General features: G+C 47.6%; 1 protein-coding gene across 5 annotated transcripts in view; it reads left to right on the top strand.

Moving 5' to 3' along the window:
• Positions 1-12,625, top strand: part of GFRA1 (GDNF family receptor alpha 1) — a 217,902-nt gene that overhangs the window by 177,462 nt on the left and 27,815 nt on the right. For all 5 annotated transcript variants that reach the window (XM_047760706.1, XM_047760707.1, XM_047760705.1 and 2 more), the window contains 2 exons: positions 6,371-6,480; positions 9,371-9,505. In XM_047760706.1, the coding sequence (XP_047616662.1) occupies positions 6,371-6,480; positions 9,371-9,505 (245 nt within the window). The remainder of the gene's footprint in view (positions 1-6,370; positions 6,481-9,370; positions 9,506-12,625) is intronic.

The raw sequence follows: 12,625 nt of genomic DNA, 5'->3' as shown, positions 1-12,625 counted from the left end.
AAATATGTCCTTTTTTCCCTAAGCCCCCCAGGAAAAAATCAGCTTATCTTAAAATGCCTTTATTCTATGTGCTCATAGGACTAAGGGGTTTTAAGTAACACCTCAGGATTCCTGGCTTCAGACTTGTCAAATTTGTTTTGGTCAGACTTACTGCCCTCGCTTACACAGATGAGCCTGTTCTAGGTACAGGCATACCTCATTTCATTGCACGTCACAGAGACTGTGTTTTGTACACATTGAAGGTTTGTGCAACCTTGTATTGAACAAGTCTGTTGGCATGGTTTTTCCAGCAGTATTTGCTCACTTTATGTCTCTGTGTCATGTTTTGGTAATTCTTATAATATTTAAATTTTCATTATTATATTCGTGACAGTGGTCTTTGAGGTTATTATTGTAATTATTTTGGCATTTTTCGCAATAAAGTGTTCTAATTAAGCTATGTGCTTTTTTAGACGTAAAGTTACTACTCAGTTAACAGACTGCAGTAAGCAAAATTGACATATGCACTGGGAAACCAGAAAACTCATGCGACTTGCTTCATTGCGATGTTCGCTTTATGGCAGCAGTCTGGAACCAAACCTGAGATATCTGAGGTCTGCCTGTATGTACTCTCGGGGCCAGCAGAAGATAGGCGGAGATGTGTGCTTCTCTGTGTTGAGCTTGTTGGATGTTTTTGTTGCCAGGGCTTCACATCAGAATGGACCAGAAATTGGGGGGACAAGGTGAAGGTATGGGGAGTAAAAATGTATTGGACAATGTGTATTCTAGGTTCTGAGCGAAGTGCTTTATGTAATTGTCACTTAGGTGTCACAGCAGCCACTTAAAGTAATTCTAGATACCATTGGCCCCATTGTCCAGGTGAGGAAACCAAGGATTGGAGAAGGTAAATGCTTGGCTAAGGTGTTTGACCCTGGAAGGTACAACTGGGATTGGAAACAGGTGCGTGTCACTTTCAGGCCTCCCATATTTGGCTCCTTTAAGTGACCCAGTGAGAAATCTTTCAGAAATTAAGTGGCTTGAATTGAAAACTAAGACTTTAAAGCCCTAATGTTCATGTTAGGTGCAGAGCAAAATGCCAGCGATTTCTTATATGAGCAGATTAATAAATGGATCCTCTTCCAAGGTTCTGAGTTTTTGCTGGGTTGACCCGAGTTGCAGACCTGCACGGGCAGTGGTGTTGTCCCCAAGGCTTCTTAATAAAGGGGCACCTGGTTCTTTGACAGACACATCCTCCTCCTGGGCAGAGTTAAGAAGCTTAAGAAGGAGACTCTGAAGAACAAGCTGGTTAGACAGTGAGAGGGGCAGGGCAATTATACACTTGATGAATTAAATAAACTCTGGGGACATTCAAGTCCAATACCCACCTCACTTTTCCCTTCCAGGGCTGTCACAGGCAGTTGGCGATTCCTCTTCGAGTGAAGGCCCTCTGCCACCACTTGCCATGTGACAATGCGTGAGACCTTAACCTCTTCCGCCTTCAGCTTTGTTGTTGGTGAGATGAAAGGGACCCATGAGAAAGATCTGGGCTCCTTAACTCGAAGGAATCCAAATGCCTTGACCCTGAAATGATGTGTCATGGCAGAATGAAATCAAAGATGAAAATAATAATAATGCTCAGAAAACAATTTTTTTTTTCCCAAGTAGCCTTGAGTATCCAACACACTGAAGGGGTGGGAAATCCAAGCGCTAAGTAGTTAAGCAACATATTCAGGAACTCTGGTTAATTAGTGTCAGAGCCTGGACGTTGTTCAAGATCTCAGAGTCCTCTCGGTCCAGGGCTCCGTTCCACCAACCACACGGCTTGTGTCCAAGTATGGAATTTGCCCTGGGGGAAAAAAAAAATTAAAGGATTAGACTCATCCAGGATGAGTTAAACTGGGTAGTACTGGTATGGTTTTTACCTGTTCACTGTAACACTATTTTTTCCTAAAAGTGTTAACAGAAAGAGTAGGGAAACGGCTTTCCCCCCACTGTCAAAAGACCATCTGCTGTTTGAGAAGAACACGCCTCGATTTTATCATCATAATCATTTTTCTATTTCCAGTTAGCAGCATGCTTCCTTTAATACGGTATTTTCTGCCTAAACCACTGTTTTCTCTTCGGCAGATTTCCTAAGGCCAACTTGGCATTTGCCGGCGTTTTTCTCCTCTTTAAGGGTGGGAAATTTCTCTTTCGGAGGAGATACATTTCTGCATTAGTGCCTATTCGTTTTCTTTTCATTTTCTCAGAGAAAAACAATCAGGTTTCTCTGCTGTCGTCATGGAGATTTCATGTCTCCAGAAGAAATGCAATTGTGGAATTTCTTTGTTAATCCCACCCTGAACATGTAAGCTCCTTGTTCGGATCACACAGCCCAGGCAGGGGAAGCCATTGAGAAGGGTGACAGTGTGATCCGGAACCCGGGGTGGGCTGGAGAGCCTGTGCAAGGAGGTAGCTGGGGATGCTGGGGCTGGAGGGATAGCAGGTGCCCAGGCTCTGGGGCTCCAACCGTCTGCTGGATGCTTTGCTCCCATTGGCACCATGAACTTGGCACCACCACGCCCCACGTCACCATCTTCCTTGCAGACTGTCCTCTCCCGTGTCCCCCTCCACACTCTCTCCACTGTCTCCTGAGCTGTTCCTGCCCTGATTCTGCCCCTTCCTGTTTGCAGTCTTGACTCCCATTCTAGCAATACCCCTGCAGTGGCTCCCACTCCCACTACTTTTAGGATAAGATACAAACTCTGAGGTCATCCAAGGCCCTTCATGATCTTGCCAGCACCTTCTTCTGTCACCCACCACATGCCTTCTGTGACCTGGCCATCCCACGTGAACAGCTGACACGTTCTGGATGACACCTGTGTTAGGTGTGGTGCTTGAAGATGCTCTCCGGCTCTCGAGTCCCTGTGAACTTGCACCACTGTGTAACCCTGCAACCTGGGAGGAGTTATTTTGCCTCAGTGTCTTCATCTGTTACATGGGGCTTAGTATCATCTACTAAGATGGTGATGAAAGAAAATGAAATCGGTGAATACCTGTCAAACACGGAGTCAGTGCCTGGCAGGGACCAACACCCCACACTTGTCACCGGAGGATTATTATGAATGGGGTTGGTTACTTTATCATGTGTGTGCTGCTTCCTTCTGCCCGGACTACCTTCTTCCACCTTTGACCTGAACGATCCTACCTGTCCCTCCAGCCTCAGCCTCACCATTACACCCTCTCTGAAACCAGCTTCTGTTGCGTTAAAAGCTTAAGTTGTAGGAACAGAATGTGTGGTTTTCAATCCTGGTGCTGCTACTCACTGTTTGACACTAGTCTAACTGGCTAAGGTGTGGTTTCCTCCTCTGATAAATTAGGATAATAAAGTAACAGCCCCCACCTTATCAGAGGGGTCAGGAAAAAGTATATATATATATAAAGACTTCATTGGTGTCGTGTCATTTTTATTAGCAGCTTTTCTTACCTGTCGTGAAGAACTAGCCACTGTAGTAGTATACGCTTTTTACTTGTTTTTCTTGGCTTCTTGATGGCAGGTTATTTGAGTTTGGGGATAGGGAGCTTATTCGATGTTATCTCACAAGCACTTGACCCGTCCTTCAGTGAATGGAATGGACAAGAAGTCAGCTGCTTTGTCAGTACACCTGCTTGTTGCACACATTGCTTTAAGAGATTGCAGAGGACTGCGTTGGGATGGGAAGACCTTTGGGGAGGACTGTTTTCTTTCCTTGGTGGATACTGGAGATGGCAGGTCCATTTATGACACCATTTCCCATTTCATTTGATGCAAAGGTAGTTGAGATGGGAGAGGAGGCCTATCCTGGAAGTGTTGGGGCTCGACTCCTGAGACCCCACACCTCCGTGTGACTGGCTACATCGTGTCCCACCAAGGCCACGTTCAAGCTGCCACTGTGATGGTAACTAACTCGCAAAATTCATGAAAATGTACCAGTCTGCCCAGTAATGAGCTGGCCCTGGCATACCATCATATAAACCTCTTTCTGCCTTCAGTTTTTCTTTAATATGTGAATCTCATAAAGTGGCCATCCTGTCTCCAGATATAAATGGCAGAGGGAAGGTGGGTCGGAGGTGAAGGAACCAGGAGCACGTGAGTGTTTGAACCACACTGCAGGTGCTCACAGTTATTTTGAACCTCTTTCCGTTCCCCGGGCTGGTTTTTGTCTTAGGACTGGAATGTGGGCTGACAATCTTCTCTCAAAAACCAGCCTGTCTGGGGTGATGCTCAGAGCAGTATAGCTGGTTTTATCCTCCCAATCAGAGTTATGTTCTCTGCAGCAGACTGACTCAATTAGCCTTTCATTCCAGAGTCCAATTGTGAGTCAATTCTGAGGTTGTTAAGCAAAATGAGCCTGGTGGCATTAGCCTCGCGCTGGAGGATAGTAATCCGCATCTCGGTGCCGTTCACTCCACCGTCAGCTCGAGAGGCTACACGAAAACAGGAGACTCAGAGACAGTGTGACCTTTCGTCTATCTCGAAGGGTCGGGGTGGGGGGGACGTCTGGGAGCACAGGAGCTGCCAGGTCAGAGAGCCAAGCCGATCGGGGTGTGTGCAGAGCTGGAGCCCCAGCTGCCTGAACCACAGTTGGCCTCTGCAAAGTTAGATGCCCAGTGCCATGAGATCATTAACTTTCACGACCAGGAAAATTCTTCTGAAATTAACACTCCATCCAAGCTGGATGCCTTTGGTGCCAGTCGCGTAAGCCTGAGTCACCTTTAGGGATTTCCTCCGAAAAATAAATCCTTTAACCAGGCCACTGAAAATGACCAGGTTTTATGCCCTTCATTGTGTTCAGCTAGAGTCAGCAAACCCCAGCTAGGCTCAGACCGTGGGAGCGATCCAGGCACACACGCACAGGCGCGAGCACGAGCCTGGTTGGAAGGACTTTGCCAAGCCACTTAGCTGAAGCACATCGCCCGGCTTGGGAAGCGTGCTAAAGGGCCTGTCTGAGGAGCATCAGGTGCTGTGCAAAGAAAATAAAGCAGAGCTCCAGCACCTGCCCCGGGGATTCATAGCGATGGAACCTGGCACAGGACATACGGAGGAGTGTACAGATCGTACAGATGGGCACGGATAGGGAGGCTCAGACATGCCTTATTGACAAGGGTTCAAGGAGAGACCAAGCCCACACACACACTATGCAGACTTTGCCGTGTGCTGTGAGCTCAGATGATGTCAGCAGGCCTTTTAATCCCCTTCCAGGTAAAGTTATAGGAAAGAGAGAATGCGCTTCCTGCAGGCCTTCTGCAAACCTCTGCCGTCTCCACCCATCCTGCCTCGCTTGGCTAGCCCCATCCATGCAGACTTGTTTATATCATTAAGTGTGCTAAGTAATTACCGTTTCTTGGGGGAAAAGAAGTAAAAACAGCCCTGAGTGTGCCGGCTGCCGACTCGAGTGAACTAAAGGGAAGAAAGCTAAGACAGCCATCTATTGTCTCCCATAATTGCCAGATAATTTAAATTCTCTCGAAGTCCATTGTGTTCTTCACAGAGAAACAGGGCTGTTGTCTGCTCAGATGACCTCAGAGGTGGCCCAGCTCTCATTCAGGATTTCTCCAACAATATCCTCTTCAGATTGAAAAACAGCCAGTCGGCCACAAAGAGCCCTTGCCCCACCCCGCCCCCGAGCCCGTGCTGTCTGTGTCTCCTCTCCACTGCTGCAGTGTCACCACCATCAGAAGCCCTGGGTGGAATGTGCTGGCCCCTGGAGGCTTCCCAAACTGCAGACAGAGGCTGACCTTGGACCGGTGGACTTCCTACACCCCAACAGACAGGGAGATCGCACCCAGAGTCAGCATCACCCTGTCCCTTTGGGCTTTCCCTTCAGTTCTGGAAAGGCCAGCCTCTTCTCGGCGTCACTTGGATGGAGTGAATCACTCCCCCCCCCCCCCGCCACCTGGGGGGTGGCAGGTGACAGATGACTTAGGAGACAGATACGTGTATTTTTTAAGCCACTAGAAATTACGGGAGCAGATGGGCTGTAGGATCCTATTTTGATGCCAGGAACATGTTTCTGTATAAAGTAAATATTTTCCCAGTGTGGACCTCCGGTGAGTGTGCAGAGAGGCGTATTTCCTAAAGATGCAAATAAGTCTGGTCAGAAATAAATATTGAATGGAAACTTCAAAGCCTCTAGATTTCTCCAGTTATAGGCCCTGAAGACTTCTCTGCAAAGAAGCAGACCCAGGTGGGCGAGGGGATGGCTGGGGGTTGTATAACAGAGAATGCTAATATTTTAAGAGTTCACATTTTCTGTGTTTGGGGGGGTGGGGCGGTGGGAAAGGCCTCTCAAGAGAGAAATACAGAAAAATTGTGTCCATCCAGAAGCTGTGGATATTCTCAAGCACATTCCCCACCCCCACTTTCTTGCAGATCTCGCCTGGCGGATTTTTTTACCAACTGCCAGCCGGAGTCAAGGTCTGTCAGCAGCTGTCTAAAGGAAAACTACGCCGACTGCCTTCTCGCCTACTCTGGGCTTATTGGTAAGACCGGGGAGAAGTGGGATGGGAGGAAAGTCTGGCTCACAAATGCTCAGACCCCGGGTGGCTGCCACTAACTCTGGATGTAAAAACCTCCTAGTATCCCCCTGTGCCTGCCTTGCCACGTTGGGCCCTTTCTCGCCGCTTAAAAGGGGGACTAGAGGAAAGAGGATAATGCAAGCGCAAAGGCAGGAAGCAGGGATTATTAAAGAGCTGGAAGGCAGCAAGTGTGAAGAACTGGGAAGCACCTCGAAGAACTGGCCACAAAGAACAAAAAGGGGTGGGGGGGCATGGTTGTGGAAGAAGAGAGCAAGTCAAACCCAGTGAATTGAATTAGGGAACTTGGAAGTCATTCAGTCTGGGGAAATCAGAAAGACTGTTTCCCAGAAATGGCCCTTTGGAAAGAAAATCCCTGAATCCCAGGCATTCGGTTCACCGTGCATAGTCTGGGTAAAAATGCAGCTTCTGGTGAGTAAGGGGGATTTCGCCTAATTTTTTCCCTGGAGAACAGACAGAGCAGAACCATCTTTTCTGTCTTTGAAGACTGGAGGCCTTAGAAGAACCAGGTTCTTGGCATTCAGGAGAGCAGTGCGATGAGATAAGGCACCAGTGAGCTGGGAGTGGGACAGAAGTGAGAGGAATCTGTGCCCAGGGGTAAACAGGGCAGCAGGAGGAAGGGAGATGCCCAGGTGCCATGTGAGAAGGAGCACATGGGGAAGGCTGGGGAAAACCACGGTTGTCAGAAGCCAGATGCTCAGCCAGGGTGTGAGCACCTGCCAGCACCAGGCATGTCACCAGGCAGGAAGGCCATCCCACCAAGAGTGACAGCACAGGCCACAGGCTTTGTCACCAGAGTGTCTTCAGCAAGAACCATTGGGGAAAATCACTGACTATACTTAACACAGGGAGATAGCAGGTGCCTGCTCACTTGTCCCGACATTTCGTGGGCTCTCACCAGTTATTGGCCATTCTCACAATACATCCCATGAGCTTTCCTTCCATCAGTACTCCAAATTTGCACTCACCCTCTTTTCGTACATAAAGCGGTCCTGAGTAAGGATTGCTTATCAACTATGGAATTAGAGGTTTAAGAAATAACAGAAGCAATTAAGGCGTGCCCATTGCAAAGAGTTTTTAAAAATACGGAGAAACAGGGAGTTCCTGTCGTGGCGCAGTGGTTAACGAATCCGACTAGGAACCATGAGGTTGCGGGTTCGGTCCCTGCCCTTGCTCAGTGGGTTAACGATCCGGCATTGCCGTGAGCTGTGGTGTAGGTTGCAGACGCGGCTCGGATCCCGTGTTGCTGTGGCTCTGGCGTAGGCTGGTGGCTACAGCTCCGATTCAACCCCTAGCCTGGGAACCCCCATATGCTGCGGGAGCGGCCCAAGAAATAGCAACAACAACAACAACAACAAAAGACAAAAAGACAAAAAAAAATACGGAGAAACAAACCCAAAGGAGACGGTAATAAGAATCTAGAGTCCCACTCCCAATGGAATCGCTCTTAACACCTTAGTCCGGACCCTCTGGGCTCACACGGTCATTAAGCTCCCCCATGAAGGGCCAAGGTGCAGGGCTGCCAGGTGTTTCTAGTTTGGCAAACTGGTACCTGCTGAGATGATGAAATCCTCATTATTCAAGGGAATCGCTGGTCCAGACAATGCATTGCGTGGACCCAAGTTTATTTCTCTCTTGGGTCCAGATCTTTCCCTCCACACGGGTCACTGGGTTCTAACTTCTTTCAGGACAAATCTTGTTTCTACTTCTTCTGAAGGTCCAGGATCCATTATGGTGCCAAGCATACAGTGGGCACTTCATAGACATACTCTAACCTCTTCCCTCAGTGTTTGGGGGTGGCCGTGCCTTTCTCACCCCAAGTTAGTAGCTGCTCTCTGCTGTGGGTTGAAGCGTTTATCCCAAGGTATAATGGGACACTATTTAGTTCAAGTCAGCAAGGAATGTAGGGCAAAGAAGATATGCCCTTGACCCAATAGAGCTTGGGAAGAATTTTTTTTTTTTCTATTTCTGAATCAAATATATCCTGTGGCTCACAGGACTGCCTATGACTTCTTACTTCCACAAAGTATATAAAAACAGAAGGCTCCTTGGCATGAGTAGGCATTGCCTGGTGTGAGCCACCCAGGAGAAGACATTTGGGTCGTGTTAAGTATAAATGCATTGTTTGTTTGTGTCAGTAGAGAGCTCATCAGAAAAACAGTGAATCTGGGAAGATGAAGGCAAGAGAGACCACCCAGCGTTGCTTTGGGGACTTTTGAGGACTATTGAGACAATACTCTAGGAGCCATCGGCTTAGAGAACTTCCACTGTTTATTTCCAGTTCTGTCACAACTTAGAAGACTTTATTTAAACCAGTTGAGAGTCTGGTGAGCCGAGGCCCCCTGACATACCTTCAGGATGTAAGGATAGCTCCTCAGCTTCCCCATGGCCGTCTGAAGGAGCCATTTGCTTCCGAGGGAAGCGGATGCGAAGTCCTAAAAGGATTTTTAACATATGTAAAAACCAGCTCTGTCTATTTATGAAGATTAATGACATTTTCAGGAAAATGCAAGGGATTTGGCACCTCATGCATTCTAAGTTAATTCTCTCCTACTCCATGGCATCCATACCGTGTGTGCAGAGAAAAATACCCAAAGTGCAGCTCAAGGAGTTCTGTTAGATTTTTTTTCCTAAGTAAATGTGTAAATTATTTTATGTGCTTAAGATAAATTGCCAAGAAAACGCACTGCTTAACATAATTTCCCACTCAGCAAACACAATGTTTTGTAATTATCCACGGTGCCTCCGCCGTCAGAGGAACATTTGTTTCTTTGTAGGCTACGGCAAAGTTTGTGTCACCACACGAGACTAAAACACCTTGTTTTTACTCTTTCAGGGACAGTCATGACCCCCAACTACATAGACTCTAGTAGCCTCAGCGTGGCCCCCTGGTGCGACTGCAGCAACAGTGGAAACGACCTGGAGGAGTGCTTGAAATTTCTGAATTTCTTCAAGGACAACACATGTCTCAGTGAGTGGGAAAAATAGGCAACACACACACAAACATGAACTTGAACTCCCCTCTGAGTTCAGCCTGTACCTTCAGGGTTCTTGTGTCTGCCTCCTCTCCCTTTCTCTCTCTCTCTCCTCTCTCTCTGTCCCTTTTCTTCCTGATTGCTGGTGGTGGATCCGGTTCCTTTTGGCCACATTGCTTGATGCTGCGGGAACAGAGCAAGCGATGAGCTGGGTGCTGCCAAGACAGCGAACCCAGAGGTCTGAGAACGAGAGCGAGTAATTCAGATGACCCAGGGGACATGATGTGGGAGAGAACACGTCTACCCACAGATGAGAATTTGATCTTGGCAAGTCAGTTCCAGAGGTTCTTAAAACCTGGGCAGAACATACAATATGAAAAGCTCAGATAAATTTCATGGAGATAGGCCTCCGAGGAGGGCTTTCGGAGAAAAATTAGCATGGTAGCATCCGTAGCCCCCTGGATGTTCAGGGTTGGCCCAGAGGAGAAGCAGGCGTTCTTGAGTGGGGTCACTGGCCATGCAGCAGGGGCTTCAGGATGTCAGTTATCTCCCAGAGGGGCTGGGGAGGGAGGCTCTGCTTGGAAACAGTATCGCTTATTAGTTCAGGTTCCTTTAGGCCATTTGGAGCTGTGTTTTCCAAAGGGAGAGGGAGACAGAGATGTAGGGGTGAGAACAATGGCTTCATCATGCACTCTGAAAGCACCGTGCCAGGTCTCCCTTCTACCCACTGAGATGTGCCCGTGCAGGTGCCAGGCCCGCTGACATGCTTGCGAACCTCGCTCACATTTCGTGGCAGCTGCCATTAACCTATCAGGTGCCTTCTTTTTGTGCACACTCTGCGGGGGTGTAAACTCACACTGTGACGAGTGTGTACGGTCACTGATGAAACCGGCACGAGGGTCCTGGGAGACGCGAGTGCTATCATCTTCTCTTCACAGTTGAATAAATGGCCAGTATTCATATAGATCATCCATGCCAAAGATGGGTCCAAAGATGGGTCCAAAGCCCAAGTTCCTTCTTCTGTAGCCCCCTGTGCCCTGAGGGCCGTTGTGTCACCTGTTGTCACAGGGCCTGTTGAATAAGAACACGTGCCTGAACATGGGGAGCAGGTGTGGCTTCTAATGGGAAGTGTGGACTGTTTCAGCTCCCCCTCTGAGTGCTGTGCCATCAGGTGACAATTGCTCCCTGGTACTCTGACTCCTGAAGAGTTAGCCAACCATGTGCCATGTACACATGAAAAGGCTTTTTTCTGGTCTTTTTTTGCCATTTCTCAGGCTGCTCTCGCAGCATATGGAGGTTCCCAGGCTAGGGGTCCAATTGGAGCTATAGCCGCCGGCCTATACCAGAGCCACAGCAACGCGGGATCGGAGCTGAGTCTGCAACGTACACCACAGCTCACGGCAATGCCAGATCCTTAACCCACTGAGCAAGGTCAGGGATCGAACCCGCAACCTCATGGTTCCTAGTCGGATTCGTTAACCACTGCGCCACGACGGGAACTCCTGAAGAGGCTTTTTATGGTTACTTCTAAAACCTCCTCAATTGTTTCTTTTGTTGAAAAGATGGATCTAAGTGATTCACTCAATAGGTGCCTGAGTTAGTGTGGTTGCAACCAAATTCTTTGATCATCTGAAAACTAAAACAAGCTTTCGGACATTTAAGTGAAATATAAACCTGTAAAACTTAAAGTATGGAGGCATTTGCCAAGAGTGGGCACACATGTAAATATACCTTTAGCCTCTTGTTCGGTCTTGACTGATACACACACACACTGTGTGTGTGTGTGTGTGTGTGTGTGTGTGTGTGTAGCCCCTCTATGTTATATGTATCTCCTATATTATGTGTGTGTATATATATCCTGTATTTTATATATATATCTCCTATGTATAGTATATATATTTCCTATATATTCTAAAAATATAGATATATGTTTATAATATATATGTCCTCTTTTTCACATCTTGCACACTCTTCTGGCAGAATCCATGTTTTAATGAAGACAAAGCAATGACAATAGAGTCAGTGTGAGAAAAGATTATACTCACGTGGGCTGGAAAACCACTACCTCATAGAGAAATTAAAGTCATCCCTGATTAATAATATTTTGGTGAAGGGAAGAATGGTATCTTACTGCTTTTAAAGACTTTTCAATAAAAATAAATGCATTTGGTCTTCAGCAGGGACCAAAGGCAGCCCGTTTATACTTTGATAGAAGGAGCACAGCCTACCAAAGACACAGGGCTGCAAACTCGGTCTCTTGCAACAGGCTCCAGAGTAGGAGGAATAGGAATTTGTAGATTCCAACCCAAATGCAATAACCCAGTTGTGCTCCCTTCAAATTAATCAAACCTCTCCAATCCCCCTGTCACATGCACAGACAACTCCGACCTATTGTTTCCTTCTGGTAACTGGGAAGGGAGCAGTTATTTTTACGCCAGAGTGCCTGGCAGAGGAGACGGAAAGAGAGCAGAATGACCTGGAGGTGGAGATGAGATACCAGTTACTCCCTCCAGTGCTTTCTTCGGATGCCACTTTCGCCTCCCGGGACCACTTCATCTAAACTCCAGTTCTCCATTCTTACCCCGCCGCTCCCTGAACCCCACCTCTGCTTCGTTCCCTCGGAGCTTTTCTCACCACCTAATGTACGATATACTTTACCGATGTGCCTCCCCCACCAGAATGTGACCTCCATGAGGACAGGGACGTCTGTCTCTTGTTGCCACCATTGTCGTCCCCCACACAGAGCAGTGCCTGGCCCTCAGTAGATGTTCCACTGACGCGTGAATGAATGAGCAGGTGCACAAACCGTCATCTCAAGTGGCAGGGCAGCCACGCTGGAAATCACAGAGGCTTTCCACAGATGACATGCGTCTCCTGCATCTGTGTGTCTCAGCAAGAAAAAGGAAGATTTTGTTGTCATCTTGGGTCATGCAAGGAAACTGGTCTTTCTTTACCTTCCACTCCCTTGTGGAAGCCATATCACGTGGCCAGGAGCATAAGAAGCACTGATATTAATTTGAATCTGTTTCTTACAGCCTCAAAAATGTAAAGGTTTGGAAAACAAGCTTCCAATTTGCAGAACCTAGAGGATAACAATTTTAAAACAAAATGTCACT

Source organism: Phacochoerus africanus, chromosome 15 (genome assembly GCF_016906955.1).
Source record: "Phacochoerus africanus isolate WHEZ1 chromosome 15, ROS_Pafr_v1, whole genome shotgun sequence".
Classification (NCBI taxonomy): domain Eukaryota; kingdom Metazoa; phylum Chordata; class Mammalia; order Artiodactyla; family Suidae; genus Phacochoerus; species Phacochoerus africanus.
The sequence above is the reverse complement of the archived record's forward strand: the minus strand, read 5'-3'. Positions and strand labels throughout refer to the sequence as shown.